The sequence below is a fragment of the Pinus tabuliformis genome, chromosome 8, assembly GCF_031772625.1.
Source record: "Pinus tabuliformis cultivar Carrire ecotype Pingquan chromosome 8, CPIR1, whole genome shotgun sequence".
Classification (NCBI taxonomy): domain Eukaryota; kingdom Viridiplantae; phylum Streptophyta; class Pinopsida; order Pinales; family Pinaceae; genus Pinus; species Pinus tabuliformis.
The window spans coordinates 377,195,135-377,211,743 of record NC_142294.1 but is presented as its reverse complement, the minus strand read 5'-3'; the positions used below and the strand labels follow the sequence as shown (position 1 = coordinate 377,211,743).

The following is a 16,609-nucleotide window of genomic DNA, read 5'->3' as shown; positions in this document are numbered from 1 at the left end:
AAGAGGAGATGCATGTGCCGCCACTAAAATTGCAATAAAGACCGCCATTAGAGCATGACTCATGCGTTCTTCCCCGTGAACCCTTGTAGACAAAATTCTCCATCGTCCATAACAAATGTGTGTTAGGACGGAATCCATAATCCATTACTAGTCTGAAAGGGTGAAAAGGGAATAATGCGTCTGCGTGGGAACAGAGATGGGAACCTATTGTTGTCATTCTTTCTCAGATATTGTATTGAGATTATCTTTTTCAATTCCTCACTTTGATTTACTATTTGCAATATATCTGTTTTCTGAGATTTTGTATTGAGATTATCTTCTTGGATTCCTTAGCAGTAAAAAAAATATTGTATTGAGATTATTTTCTTAAATTCCTCCACCGGACAAGCAAAAGAAAAGAGAGATTTTTTATTAAATAATAATAACAAAAATAATGCTGAAAATAGAAAGTTAATCTAGTGTATAATGAAAAATGTTACTTCTTGGACCGGGATAAACGGTTAAAAGAGCAATCGGTTAAAAGTGCAATCAATTGTGCGTTTAACAGGATAAAGGAATTTTATTTATTTTTGTTAAGTTAATGTGGATAGACTTATCATTATTAAAAAATAAAAATTACACATTATTAATAAAAAATAAAATTGCCTTTGAAAAATTAAATAATTTAAATTAAAAATGATTAAAATATATATTAATATTATTAAATAATTTATTTTAATTTTATTAGTAATAAAATTAATTCATTCAAATCATTTTTATACATAACCATAGATTTTTTTCAATCTTTGCATGGGTCGAATTATTAATGCCAATTCTTTTGCCACATACATTGTAACGGTGATAATTAAATTATTCTGTCGATATTAATGTGGAAATGTAAACTTTTTTTCCCAATCTAAATAAACATTAAACACCATATATTAAGTTAATTTAATAATGAACCAGATATGAATGTAATAAATAAATTATTTCATTACTGCAGAGTAATTAATATTTACCTCTTGCTTTACTGCATAGTGTTATATTTCAATCGACTGCATAGTGTTTAACATTTCAATAGACACCTCTTGGAATGATTAATTATCCTCTCAATGCAGAACTACTTCTTGTTGCTTTGCTTTTCCTGTAAATCAGCATGCTTTCGTCCGCCCAACTGGTTCACATTAGACACTGTAATTTCGGACACATAGAGAGATTAGGTTCCTTCAACCATGTAATATGTTCAACATCTTCTACCTCTTCTAAATCAGGGCACCCACAAACATTTAACTCCCTGAGCTTTGTCAATTGCAATAACCCTCGTATACTCTTCAGTTTCAGACATCCGACTGCCACCAACTTTTCCAGAGATACCAATGTCTCCATACTTGGCAGCTCTTCTAGCTCAGAGCAGTATGACACAATTAGATATCTAAGCTTTGTGGCCCTGGCCAACCCCTTTATCCTTTTCAACTTCACACAATTTTTTGCCCATAACTCCTCCAAAGATACCAATGCTTTCAAACTCGGCAGCTCTTGTAACTCACAGCAATCTGTAAGAACTAGCTTCAGAAGTCTTGTACAGTGTGCTAATCCTGGTATGTTTATCAGCTTCACACATCCATCTACCCACAACCACTTCAAAAATTCTAGTTTTTCCATATTTGGCAGCTGTTGTAACTCAGAGCACCCAGTAACACTTATGAGTCTAAGCTCTGTGCAGTGTGCCAAGCCCTCTATACTCTTCAGCTTCACGCATCTGTCTGCAATGAACTTCTCCAAGTATATCAATGTTTCCATACTTGGCAGCTCTTCTAACTCGGAGATGTCAGAAAAATTTAGGTATCTAAGCTCTGTTGCGTGCTCCAATCCCCCTATGTTCTTCAACTTCACACATCTGTCTACCACCAACTCTTCCAAAGACACCATTGTTTGCATACTTGGCAGCTTTTCTAACTGAGCGCAACCACTAAGATGTAGCTTTCGAAGCTTTGTACACTGCTCCATCCCCTGTATTCTCTTCAGCTTCACACATTCCTCTGCCACCAACTTCTCCAGAGATACCAATGTCCCCATGGTTTGCAGTTCTTCTAATTCAAAGCACCCAGAAACAATTAGGTATCTAAGCTTTGTCATCTGGGCCAGCCCCATTATGCTCTTCAGTTTTACACATCTATCAGCCCACAACTCCTCCAAAGATACCAGTGAGTCCATACTTGGCAGCTCTTCTAACTGGGAACACCCACTAATAACTAGCAGTCGAAGCTGTGTCAACCGCTCCACCCCGCTGATGTTCTTCAACTGCACAGATTCATCTGTCCACAACTCCTTCAAACATACCGGCAGCTGCATAAGTGCCTGCAAAAGCAAAAAGTTTAAGCGTTTCAACCATAAGAAAGATATTTATATGTTGATTGTGATCCTTAACTGCATAGTCTTTCGAAATCCTCACACAGAAATGCTGTGCGAGTAAAATAGATGACAGCTATTAAGCATACAACTCTAACATAAAATATCCATATACCTGTGATTCGCCCTTCCTGTGCCACAATGTGGTTAATACACTATTAGAGACTCGTAGAACCCTTAAATTTTTCATGGGAAGCCAGGAAGGCAGGGAAGCGTGGGGATATCTTTTCCAAGTAAGCCATAGGAGATTTGGTTTCTCCACCCTCCTCAAAATGCGTTCCATGTGAATATCTTCAGTGTGTAGAATTTGCAATCTCCTGAGAGTGCGTCCGCAAAGAGCATTTTCAGCATCATCATATTTATCATCAACCATCCGAATTCCCCGGATGGTTATGTCCTGTCCATTGTTGAAAAACGATCGTTATTACTAGTGCATTCAAGAATTAATCACAGACTTTTATTGAATAATGTATGAAGTATTGAATCACTTACAGAAGATTGATCTAACAAATCATCATTGACCTTCTCTGTCCAACGCCAAAGACGACGCGGAGACGATTTTTTCTCGGCTAGATATCTTCCCAAGTCCCTTAAGTGGTCATGCATATATATCACATTACTCGGACTGTCCGCTTCCACAAGACATTTGTCCTGTAAATTTTGAAACCCCCGCCTTCCATTCCAACCTGATTCATCCCATATGCTGATCGCTGTATCTCTGTTGTGTCCTACCAGAAAACATGCAATGTCTAAGAATATACTCTGTTCCTCTTCATTGAGGGAATCATAACTAATTTTAAGCTTTTCCTCTATCTTTTGGGGAAGCACTTGTTGAAGACAGTCCAATTCCTCTTTCCACTCAATTATATCTTTTCGATAAAGATGTGCCCCAATTACTTTCAGAGATAAGGGCAATCCTTCACAAGATTCTAAGAACTTATCGACCAGAGATTCAAAGTCTGGAAGCGGATAAGGCTGGTTGAAGGCATGGAAGCAGAAGAGTTTTCGAGAGTGTTGTATGTTAAGCCCAGTGAGTGTATAAATTGCTGATTTTTCAACTCTTGATTTTCTGAGAACATCCTTATCTCTAGATGTAATCAATATTAAGCTACCTAAATGGAGATCACGAATTTGAACAGGTAAAAGTGCTTGGACCTGATCCTCATCATCTACATCATCTAGGATGATTAAGGCGTGAGTGGATTTGAGAGGCTTTATGAGCATGCCTTTACCTTCATCAACACTGTTTATCTGCTCACCCAATCCAGTCAAGCTCTTATAAAGTTGAGTCTGTAGCAAATTTAAAGAGTTTTTAGGTGATTTATCTTTGACGTCGGATAAAAAGCAGGCTCTACGATAATCGGATTTCTTCTCATTAAAGAAGTGTTTGGCCAAAGTTGTCTTTCCTATGCCACCGAACCCCACGATGGCCAAGATCCGAGGTTCCTGGCTTTGCCGTTGGGGAAACAGTACTGTCTCCTCAAAATCTTTTATCTTGTAATCTAAACCTGTTGGGTGTTCTGCTACGTGCAAATTTGGGCGCGAGTATTTCACCCTTTCCAACAGACATTTAACCACCTTATCCAGCAGCTCCGTGTTCAATTCCTCTCTAAAATAAAGAGAACTAGTGAGAAACAAACGTCTATGTCTATTTATCAAACATAGAATAATTACCCTTTCAGAAGGAAAAAGGGTTGAGTTCTTACCCATTGCGCACCTCCAGCTCGAACCCTTTGTTGTTCGCCACCTGATGAAGAGCCTTTTTCCATTTTTCAGTGGTGTTGGAGTCGTCTCTGCTTTTGTTGGCCAGATCTCGACCATAATTTCCACGCGTCCATCGTACATCAGCAGGAGTCACACGGTAAAACACCGGAACAATGGGAGCCTTTGTCTCCAACATCCAGAGGAGCTCATTTAGGCACCAACTTGATTCGACATATGTAGGTGAAAAGATAGCCACATGGATGGACGTACTTTTAATGGCATTTTTTATTTGATCAGAAAAATTGTATCCCGGTTGCAACTCCTCTTCATCCAGAAAGGCGGTCAATCCATTTGAAATAAGGCGATGGTAAAGAGATTTGGCGAAGGTTTTCTTCACATCAGGCCCACGGTGATTGATGAAAATATCGTACCACCGATAGCTGTTGGAATGAGCGGCGGAGGATGAGGATGTAGCCATTGCCAATTGAAAAGAAAAAAATAGAAATGGTAGCGGTGGTAGACGCTATCGACGCAACTTGCAGAGGAAATGAGTGAGGTGTTTAAAAATTAAGGGGAAGATTGGTGTGCATCGGTATAATTATATACACATTATACCTTCGCCTCTGGTTTCAGCGCGGCTGTCTGTCTTTTACAATTCAGAACCCTCCTGTGGGCTTTCTGCGGTAATTTCTACGCACTGTCTTTTTTCTCTTTTTTAAAAAGTTAAGAACCCTACTCTGCGCTTTCGCCTGTGGTTTCCGCGCGCTTAGATTCTCTTTTGTTTTTGTTTTCAATTGAAAACCCTTGTAGCTTCTGTGCGCTTGTCTATTTTATTTTTAATTATGAACCCTGCTGTCACAGTCGACCAATTTGGATAGGAAATGAGTTAGGTTTCTCACTTATTTAGAAATTGAGGAGAAAATTTTACCTTCACCTTAGCCTGTAGCTTCTGTGCGCTTGTCTATTTTATTTTTAATTATGAACCCTACTGTCACAGTCGGAAGAGTGAGGTTTCTCACGTATTTAGAAATTGTGGAGAAAATTCTAGCTTCGCCTTAGCCTTAACCTGTAGCTTCTGTGCGCTTGTCTATTTAATTTTTAATTATGAACCCTACCGTCACAGTCGACCAATTTGCATAGGAAATGAGTTAGGTTTCTCACGTATTTAGAAATTCTGGAGAAAATTCTACCTTCGCCTCTAGTTTATGCGCTGTTTTTCTTTTTAATTAAGAATCCTGCTGTACCATAGTCGACCACTAGAAATTTAACGTGTTATTCAAGAGAGAGGCTGACGATCTCGCATCAACCACGTCAAGCATATTTTTTTTGACAACGCTAACTCCACGTGACTCGGAGTAAACTGGTTCAGTCAAGGTAGGCTAATTCCATGTGCAATACGGTGAACGGGTTTCCCGTCTTCATACGTCTCCACGACTAACTCCACGTGCTTCCGAGTAAACTGGTTCCCTATCATAATACGACTCCGGGAATCCGATCTCTTTTAGTGTGTTCGGTCAAGGTAGGCTAACGCCACGTGCAATACGGTGAACGGGTTTACGGTCTTAATACGCGTCCACGACTAACCAATGGACGACACTTGTGCATATTGTACCCTTGAAAATAAAAACTCTGATAAAAGTTTAAAAAATTAAATCTCGGTGAAATAAAAATTCTGAAATATTTTGAAATATGGATGTATACCATGTATCATTTTGATTATTAATAAAATTGATAGTCTTGGTTTTTGGGAAAAGTCTTTCGTACGATATATTTTTCATCCATTTTTAATAGTGAAAATTAAAGGTTGAAATTTATTTTAAAAATATTTATATTTTTATTTGCGTTTGAATTGAATTAATTAATTAAAAAAATATCATATTAATATAATATTTTTATTTGCTTTTGAATTGAATTAATTAATTAAAAAAATATCATATTAATATAATATTTTTATTTGCGTTTGAATTGAATTAATTAATTAAAAATATATTATATTAATATATGTCATATGAATATGAGTTATAGTATTAGTAAACCATGATATTGGTTATGGTATTGTAACAAAGTTTATTTTCAGCTTAAGAATTTTCATGATAAAGTATGGGTGAATCTCTATGGTTAAAGGCATATCCAATATATTTTCTTACTTTCATGTAAATCATTATTAAGTATATTTGGATGAATATGTATATGTTGATCTCTCGTGCCCCTTTCTGTAATTCGCTCTGAGCGCTCCATTGTGGAAAGAAAAGGGAGAGAACTTGTCAACCCCTCCAACCATAATGTGGTCTTCAGAGGTGTTATTGGTTGAGGCAAGAGGGCCTCCACACTAGCACCTCATCAATGAGCACCATGCCCAAATGTTGCTAACACTGAAGCCTCGGCCCAACAAGCGAACTATCTGTCAATGGGAGCCACCTAGAAAAGTTACAGCAAGGTTGTGAAAAAACCTAAATACAAAGCCTGCTCCAACAAGATCACAGGATTTATCCAACACATGCAGGATCGCATGTTGATGTGTAAATTCATAGGTGTTTGGCCTACAAAACATGACTTGGTCACTTGGATAAAAAACAAATGGAAACCCAAGGGCCACATAGATCTTGAACTATGGGAAAAGTGATTTTTCAATGTGATTCTCAACAATATGGAGAACGTAACAAAGGGCTTTGAAAACAAACCCTATTTCAATAATAATGCAAACCTTTTCATGTGGTTTTAGACTCCAAGATATAACCTTGACAATGAGACGTTCTTGGAATCCTTTGTCTAGATATGGTTGTATTATCTCCCAAAGGTATACCTGGAGGAGGAGATCTTAGAGGGCATTGGAAACGCCATTGGACCATTCACCAAAACCTTAAAGGTCACAAAGAGGGAAGACATATAGCTTACACAAGAATTTGTATTTACTTGAATATATCTAAGCCCCTCCCAGAATCCATAGAGATTTCATATTTGAATGAAGAAATCATCCAAACCCTGGATTATGAGCACGTTCCTTTTCGATGTAGATGATGCCACAAATATGGGCATCTATTTAAAGATTGTTCGCTGACCTAGATGGAAAATCCTCCAAAGCCACCCCAAAAACAAATAATGATGGTTTCCAAAGAGTTAAATCCCAAAGAAGGAATCATAGAACCCCTTCACCCTTGGCAAGGGGGGCCATTTAGTCCAAAAGTATCTTTGAGGCATTGAACCTAAGATTTTTTTATTTTTTTTTTAACTAGCGTAGAAAGCCAAAACATTGTCCTTGCAACAAGACCACAAGAAGATGGTGCATTTAGGACCCACAAGAATTTAGAGCATCAACGCAATATTCCATAAAAAGGAAACAAGAATGCAGGATGCTCAACCTACACCATAGAAGGATAGTCTTGAAGTCATGCATATGGATGAGATAACACTAGAATCAATGATGGAGGAATGTAAAGATAAAGACCCCCATGCCATACCAGACGCACAATTGCACCAACTTCATTAGACATACATCAAGGTAAAATTGGAAATCCCATATGTCAATAGGATCAAGTCTCTAAAACACAACATTCCTTTAGAGAAAATCCAAGTATGACCATGGAAAGAAAAAAGTGAAGAAGGAAAATCAAAAAGCAACTCATCCATGAAGCAGGAGACCTAATGGAAAAGTCAGGTAAAGTAACACTAATTTCAGAGGCATTTCCCGCCTCCCACTCCCTTTCCCAATGAAAATCATCTCTTGGAATATTTGAGGCCTCAAATAGAGAGGAAAGAAAAGACTCTTAAAAGACCACATCAAGAAGGTGATGCCTAGTGTTTTAATTCTTCAAGAGAACAAATGCACCAGTGATAAGCTAGATGCAATTTTTTTAGAAATGCTAGAAAGGTTGTGGCTCCATAGCCTTGGATGCCACAGGTCAAGTCAAGGGGCTAGTTGTAATCTGGATTCTGACAGACATTGAATCTCGAATTGGCTCGCAACACCCTAAATCCTTGCTGGTTGCTTCAAACCTCTCGGATCCAAGCAATCATGATGCCTCTTTGTTGTCTATGGTCCTCATTTACCTGCAAAGAAAACATATTTTTTAAAATCTAAAACATATGATCATTTTTTAAACTCTAATAACTAAAACATATGATCAATTTTATTATTAAAGTTCGTTTATTATTTCTACCCAAAAAAGCGTACTAAATATAATAATTTGCAAATCATATTTATAACATATTTATAAATACATAAATTTATTGCAAATATAAAATGCAGGAGGAGTTTATAAATTTGGTGAAGACTCATTGGAATAGTTTTTGTCCAAGGGACAGTAGGTTAGCAGCTAAGCAGTTTGAATCAAACCTAAGAAACTTAAAAGAGCATATAAAGGCTTGGGAAAAAAAATAAGCGGGAAAAAAGGAACCGGATCTATTAAGGATAAAGGAGGAGTTCAAGGCTCTATCTGAGACAAGCCAAGAAGGATTTTCCAACACAACTTCAAAGGAGAAGGGATATTTTGGCCTCAAGAGAAGTAGCTTGAATCTCAAGAGCAGAGCGGTTTAGCTAGACTGTGGGGATGAAAACATAAGCTTTTTTTAGGCATATGGAAAAGGATAAAAGATGAAAAACACAATTTGGAGTATGAAGGGTCACGATGATAAACAAGTGTCCTCTTTTTAGGGGCTCACAATGATAGGTAACTCACACTTTCAATCACTCTTCAAGGAAATCCACAAAACAATATTATGGACATATTAGGAGTAGCTCAATTGTTCCCAAGTTATGTAAGGGAGGAAGATCATTAGAGAAATTTTGAGGTCTAAAATGGACCTCCTAAGGAGTATTATAAAATAATAGTGGAAATAATAAAATAATATTGGATTACCGCATCAAATTTTGGAGGAGAAAAGAAAAAAAATTAACTTGTATTTTCAACTTATCTCCCCACAATTTAACTCGAATTTTGAGTAGGAGAACCCACTCGATGCGGAATTTAATTTCTCATCCAAGAAGTACTCATGTTGCATACTTTTTATAGACACTACTACATGAGAAATCAGAAATACATGAAAAACGTGATTGCATTAGATTCCACATCCAACGAGTGCTCCCACTTGAAATTTGAGTAAAACTCTTGGGAGATAAGTTGAAAAAGTAGTTTTTTTATTTTTATTTTATTTTATATTTTTACCTTTTTACTCCAAAAATGGTAAATCACTGCCCATGATTGACATCCTCATCTTGAATCCTATTGGTTCTTATAAAGTTGATTTTGATTGTACATTTTTGTTTTGAGACCCATTTTTAACCTCAAAATTTCACTAATGATAGATGCCTTGCAAGATGAAGTTACTGCATAGGAGTTGAAGGAATATTGGTTAGTTTTTGTAAAGAAAAAATCCTAGGGTCAGATGGGTGGGCAATCAAAGCCTTCTCAGAAATGATTGAGGTGATTGGTCAAGACATGTTAAGTGTGGTAAATGAGTCGAAAGAACAAGGGAAGGTCTTGGCAACATTCAACTCCAAGTTAATTTCTCTTATTCTGAAGCACAATAATCATCCGTTTTTTGAAGAATTTAGACCAATCTTCCTGTTCAACAACATATATATAGTCATATGAAAAAATCATTGCTTGAAGGATAAAACCAATTATGACTAGGTCGATTTCTAAGGAACAATTCATATTCATGGAGGGAAGAAAAATACATGAAGCCCTAGGGGTAACTCAAGAAGGATTGCACAACATGAAAATTCATCAACTAAAAGGTGTAGTTCTCAAAATTGATCTCTCAAAATCCTATGACAAAGTGAGTTGGGTCTATATCAGGCACCTTCTCACTCGGACAAGTTTCCCTCCTTTCATTAATTGGATCATGGGTTTCATCCATTATGTTTCCTTTGCAATCCTTATCAGTGGATCAACTTCACATTTCTTTCACACATCTCATGGAATAAGGCAAGGATGAACTTTAGGCCCCCTCTTCTTCCTTTTAGCAACTGAAGGACATAGTCTCTTGTTAGATGAGGTAAAAAAACAAGGTAACTTCCAAGGTTGAACATAGCTCAAGGTACAAATATCTCACATCTACTTTTCGTAGATGATATAATAATTTTTTTTCAATGGTTCCATGTGTGAAGCTAAAAATTTCTTTGAAGTTCTAACTCTATTTGGGAAAGAAACCATAATGCAAATCAAAGCTAGGAAAGTCATTTATTTCATGTGTAAATTTGAAGTATGAAGAAAGCATGTATCTCTCTAAGAAGATTTCTTATGAACAACAAGGTTTTGAAGATGGTTTAAAATACCTTAGATTTCACCTGAAACCAAAAAATTACTCAAAAACAAACTAGGCATGGCTATTAGCAAAACTCGAAAAGAGACTCAAAGGTTGGAGTTATATATTCATGTCGATTAGATGTCCCTCTCTTGGGTTTCTAAGGGAGTGCTTGGAAAGGCCAAAAAAATATGTTTTTCATTCCTATGGGCTAGAAAAAAGACCATTTTGTGGCTCTTTGGGTAAGATGGCAAAAGATAGCATTGTTGAAAGCCTTAGGAAGCCGGGGACTTAAAAACAACTTTCATTTATCATCAACATAACTGTAAAATTTGGATCGAGATTAATCACTAATGAAAACCTATGAAATCAGGTAGTTTAAGGAAAATATATAGCTCCCTTATCTCTAGAAGATTGGTTGTGCAATCCATTCAAGTCAAGGGTAAACATTTCTATAGTATGGAGAGTGGTCTTGAACTCCTTTGATATTGTTAACAATGGATTTGTGTGGAGAGTAGGTGATGAAAGACACATTATAATAGATATTGATCCATGGGAAGGCAGTGGGGACATATTTAGATTATCTAAACAAGTGGTCAATTGGCTCAAGGATGGAGAAGTTTTGAGATTATCTCAGGTAGCAGATCCTCATCACGGAACTCTATGGCAACAAAATTGGAGATCAGGTAGAGGCCTCCACATGATTGGAAAACATCAGATTGAATGGATGAGATATGTGATAAATTTGCAAGAATCAATTTTATATTAATATATTAGGACGATGAGTTAATTTGGTCTTTCTCACCCTCGGGGAAATACACTCCAAAACTAGGATAACGGCCACATCAACAAAGGGGTTCAACCAATCAAGCATGGTTGGTGGTGGAGAACGATATGGAAAATGAAATTCCCTATGAAGTCTCAGATCTTCATGTGGTCTCTCCTTACAAGTAAGGTGCTTACGTGGGACGTGATGCAAAAGTGTTTAAAAATAGGACCTGAGTGGTGTTGTCTATGCAGATCAGTAGCAGAATCTATAAGTCACCTTTTTCATTGACTACCCCTTCTCGGATGCAATTTGGGCAGTACTCAATTCCTCTTTGGGACCACCAAGTGTTTGGGAGGGCTAGAGTGTGGAATAATTTTGAAGCTCTTGGCATCAAAACATGACCACATAATACATAAAAGATTTGTCCCTTATAGCTACATGGGGCATTTTGCTAGCTCGTAACAAATGCATATTCCAAGAAAGTGAACATTTCCAAAGAAGATAGTAGTTGAGGGAATTGCAATTCTCTCTCATTTCCCTTTTCCTTTAGTCAAATCTCATCCATGTCAAATTAGAGCGAAGAATTTGGACATATCGATTCCATGGGGTTTTCTTTATGGATCCTCCAAGGATGAAAATCATAGAAGTGGGTGGGGGGATTCATCCTCTTCCTCACAAAGGTGAATAACTTTCATGCAAAAATGGGTTCTAGCAGGCGTACCGAAAACTTAGAGAAGATTCTAGACCTCTTAGTATTTTCAAATGGTAATAGATGTGATTGGATTCAAGTTTTTGATGATTTTCTACATGTTTTTAATTTGGCCAACAATCATTATCAATGTCAAAATTTTATTCTTTTGCTTGCGCTACAAGATATTATGAGGATGAAAAGATATTTTGCTCCTTTTTATTATGCTCATATATTCAGGGAAAGGAACCACACAATGAATATCCTTTCTAAATAGGGTCTGGAAATGGATAGGGGTCCCTAGTACATTACATAGCATATAGGATCAAAACACTATGATTTATTTCACTGGTCATATATGGATGAGGCAGCTCAGAATCTTGTAGCAGAAGAATAAAGACACATATCACAATCTGCCCTTCATTTTTTTCATTTTTCTTTATATCTAGTTTACTGGACTACATATATGCGTTGTTATTTCAGTTGGCATTAAGGAATAGTCTATTATTCCTGAACTATATTATGGACTTTTTCATTTTTTGGTTGGTTATGAGATCTATATCTCGCTCTGGTTTAAAGTGATGTTAATGGTTTTGAGGCACATCTTAGAGGTATTTTGGTACAATATCTATTAGTTTTTGTGAGGCTTTATAAAGCCTCAAGAATACACTCTTGAACTGTATAAACATAATGTAATTTTGATTCAAAGGAATAAAATTATGACTTTTTCCTGAGGAAAGAAATTGAAAATACGAAATGAAATTTATAACATACTATATATTTTGGTTTCATGTTTGAAATAAGAGTGGGGGAGTTTCAATGAATTTTAAACCTAAAAAGCTTTGAAATAATATAAAAGTTTATGATAATTTATTACACAATATTTATGAAGCCTCCTCACACATTTTCAAATAATTTATTCTAGAATTTCCCTCACATATTTTCAAATAAATCATTCTTTTAATGATGAATAAAAAAACATAAACTCTTAAAACATGTTAAAATATTTGTTCTTGTTATAAATAAAAATACAATAACAAATCATATAAATTAAATATTATTATTTTTTTATAATTAATGGATAATTTAAATAATAGTTAGAAGTTTATTATCATTAATATATTTATGTTTTTTTGACTATTTGAAAATTATAAATCTTATGATTTTGGAGGAAAATCTAAAACAACTTCAAAGGATTACAAACTTGTATCTACCTTGGAAAGAGTTGTGATGGTTGGAAGAGACTCAAGTATAATTAGAAGTTTGATGGGCTTAATAAATTTTTTAAAAGATTGCAAACTTGCATCTATTTTGGAAAAATCTTATTGTAAAACTTATATTTTTCAAAAGCTTTCCTTCTTCTAGGTTTTGTAAGAAATTAACAAACAAGTGAATTCTATAAAAAATGAGACCATAATGTTGAAAGTAGGGAAGATATGTATCGATGGTATTTTAATCCAAATTATTTTGTAAATGAGACCATAACTTTAAAAGTAGGGAGATATGTAGCAATTGTATTTTAAGCCAATTTCTCTAGTGAAAGAAATTCTTTAAACTATTGCAAAATTCCCTTTATTTTAGAAAGAGTTTAGTATGAAACTCACTACTTTCAAAGCTTTCCTTCTTCTAGGTTTTGTGGGAAATAAAAAATAGGAAAATTCTATAGAAAATGAGACCATGACTTTGAAGGTATGGGAGATAAGTATCAATACTATTCTAAGACAAATTCTCTACCAAATGAGACAAAAAATTTAAAAATAGGGGAGATATGTATCAATGACATTTAAAGCCAAATTTTATAGCAAACCAAACAATAGTTTTATGATCCATATTGTGTCATTATATTGTTTATTATCCATCTCGATGCTTGTAGAGTGGAAAAAGTGGAGGAATCAACTTATAGGACTGCTTGTACTAGCGGGGCATAGTTTGGCAAAATAGGGTCTGAAACCTTTTGAGAGTGTTTTGAGGCATCAAGCAATGATTTTTGGGGGTAAAACTGTGTTGTTTAGTGCCACACACGTTTTTTCTAATCCACTCATAGATACCTTTCCAACAGCAAAAGATTTGCATCAATCAGAGTCAATATGCGAAGGTTATTCTACTCAGATTTTGAACTTCTTATTTTCACCACCATAATTCGAGAGGATGTCACATCAGCCCCCATTATTCATGGAAAAAGGGCTAGCCACATGATGATGATGCACAAGCCTCTAGAAGAGTTTGAATTATAACTCTGGTTAAGAGTTGAGGTAGTCAAACCTAACCACAAGTAGGCTATTGGGTTGTATTATAACCAGGTCACTAAGAGGAAAAGGGATTCCCTCCTTTCAAGTGTATTTGTTCCATAACTGAGAAAAAATAGCTAAGAGGGATAGAGGTAGAGCACACAGAGAAGATTTATGCACTATAGCACTGCAAGTCACAAGACATACTTGTTTGTACTTGCAACAATATTTCCATTCAGAGAAAGAGAGTGGAGCGACCCCACCTTCCAGTTAGGTTTTTTCTCGAGAAAGGGTTTCCCAAAGCATATCTTATGTTAAATGTGCGTGTGAGTTTTTATTTTTGTGGTATCTTTTTTTATGCATAATTTTAATTCACATGCATGCACTATTAATAGTAAATATATAGATAGAGAAATCTAATAAATTTGTAATAGCGTAGAATTTCATATTTTAAATATAATTTTATCAGATATGTTGTGATGAATTGTTCAGTGGAATAACCATGGTAGTTTACAAATAAATTTAAAAGTAAGAGAGTTATGTATCAATGGTGTTTTAAAGTTCTAAGCTATACCTTAATTTCATAACCTTGATCATTGTAGGTATTATCTAATTAACAACTCACATGTCATATGTATGCAAGGCCCGTTTACAATGCAAATCCTTTGACTCAATGAAACTGGAGCCTCCCTTCACATGCTCTAATTCATGGAAAATGTAATATTCATAATGAAAATTTTGTAGTGATAACAAAGACGTAATAAATTTCAAAATAAAAAATGTACTCAACAATTAACACATAGACATAAATTTCTCATCAAACACCCAACTGACTCATTTTCATTAATAAATATGCTAGAGTACAATAGAACATGGATGAGGTGCACTAGGTCTTGTACAACGCAAGCTAGAAGCCTCAGGTGATCAACACAAAAGTGCCTGACTACTATAGAATTGCAACTCTTCGGGAAGCTTTGTTGTCCCTCTAAATCTACATTGTTGGTTGACTTCAAACTCTATTTCCACCACTCAAAACAACTCAGAAATTTCTGCAAATTTAGGAGTGTACTCCTTTCCAAAAACTCAAAAAAACCCAAAAATGGTTTTCCCTGGTTTTGACCCACCAATTTCAACCTCCTAGAGCTTGGCCCTCCTCTAACACTAGAATTTTGCACCTGTGGCTATAAGTGTTGTCTTCTACTCCCAAAATTCCAAGAATCCTCTGAAATCACCCTCCCAACAATTTCCCCACAACCCATCTCCTCAATCCTCTAGGTAGGACTCCCTCCACACAACCTACTCTAATGATTGTGCAGTCATGGGTGATGATGGTATAGTCCCTTCAACCAGAGACTCATCCTGAGTGCTTGACTCCTCCTCCCGCTGTGATATCAATCCTTTGTAATGAAAACTCGATGAGAATGCCTCTAGCAACACTTCACCTCCAAATCCTGACTCTACAGCTCCACCCAAACACGTAGTCTCTCCCACTGCATCCCGGTTGCTCCCACTGCATCCTTGTTGAACCAAGGCAATGTAATTCTTTGAAAGGGGTCTCACTCTTGGTATCCAACTACAAAGGAAAGCCCTCATAGGGTATCACTCGAGGTCCAATAAAGGAAAGGGATGAGCTTCACTCCTTTGGAAGCTCTGGTGCTAAAACACATGATGTAGCTTAGTTGAATAGCCAAAGCAACAATGAATCCTCAAATTGACAAAAGGCCCCAAATGTTGCTCCTATCCTTCTATTTATGTTTGCTCCCTTGGGCCCCACGTGGGTCCTATCCAATATTTCGACCCCCAACTTAGGAAAATTGAGTTGCCTCCAAGGGGCGCTTATTTTTGGTGGGTGAGTGGCCCCCACAATCCACTAAAGGCATATCAGCCCCCATTTCTCCTAAGTTCTTCCATCAAAAATGTGTTAATTAAAAAATAACAAAATTATCAAAATTGTTTTTCGTCTCCTTGGGAGAACAATTAGGAATGGAAATTACAGTCCTCCCCTCCCGAATGTTTCTTATCCCCAAGAAACTACAAAATTGCATGCTGCAATATTTGATCACCCTCCCATGTGGCATCCTCTTCCGATAAATCCTTCCATTTGATCAGGTATTCCCTGATCAACCTGTTTCTCAATCTCCTCTCTCGGGTCTCCAATATGCTCTCAGGTTTCAAAATTAAGTGCCCCTCATCATCCAAAGGAGGAAACTCAGTTGTTGTTGTAACATGTTGCCCCAATGCCTTCTTCAAGCATGAGATGTGGAACACATTGTGAATTTGACTCTCCATAGGTAGCTCTAGCTCGTAGGCCACCTCTCCAACCTTCTAAACCACCTTTATATGGCCCATAAAATCGAGGTCGAAGCTTCTCTACTCCCTTATTCTTGAGTGAAGATTTCTTGTAGGACTGCAAGCATAGGTAGACCATGTCTCCTACCTCAAAATGTCTCTCCACCCTGTGCTTATCAACATATACCTTATGTTGATTCTGGGCCACCTATAAGTTGTTCTTGAGAGCTTCGAGAATCTCCTGGATCTTTTGAACCCAATCCTTTGCTCCCGGGGCTCTGCTATCTCCAAAAACCA

At 36.4% G+C, this 16,609-nt stretch overlaps 1 protein-coding gene across 1 annotated transcript; it reads right to left on the bottom strand.

Annotated features, from left to right (window-relative positions):
- Nucleotides 1-812: 812 nt before the first annotated feature.
- Nucleotides 813-4,970, bottom strand: LOC149235679 (disease resistance protein RPP2B-like). The gene is made up of 3 exons (XM_089461435.1): nt 2,881-4,970; nt 2,504-2,785; nt 813-2,337 (listed from the first exon to the last, which is right to left on the bottom strand). The coding sequence occupies exons 1-3, from the start codon at nt 4,231-4,233 to the stop codon at nt 1,159-1,161; spliced, it is 2,814 nt and encodes a 937-aa protein (XP_089317561.1). The 5' UTR covers nt 4,234-4,970; the 3' UTR covers nt 813-1,158.
- Nucleotides 4,971-16,609: the final 11,639 nt, after the last annotated feature.

Excerpts from the sequence above, each read along its gene's own strand:
- LOC149235679 (XM_089461435.1), bottom strand. The coding sequence starts at position 4,233 with ATGTACGATGGACGCGTGGAAATTATGGTCGAGATCTGGCCAACAAAA. Across the intron at positions 2,786-2,880 it reads ATTTGTTAGATCAATCTTCT|GACATAACCATCCGGGGAAT; the intron begins GTAAGTGATTCA and ends AACAATGGACAG. Across the intron at positions 2,338-2,503 it reads ACAGGAAGGGCGAATCACAG|GCACTTATGCAGCTGCCGGT; the intron begins GTATATGGATAT and ends TTGCTTTTGCAG.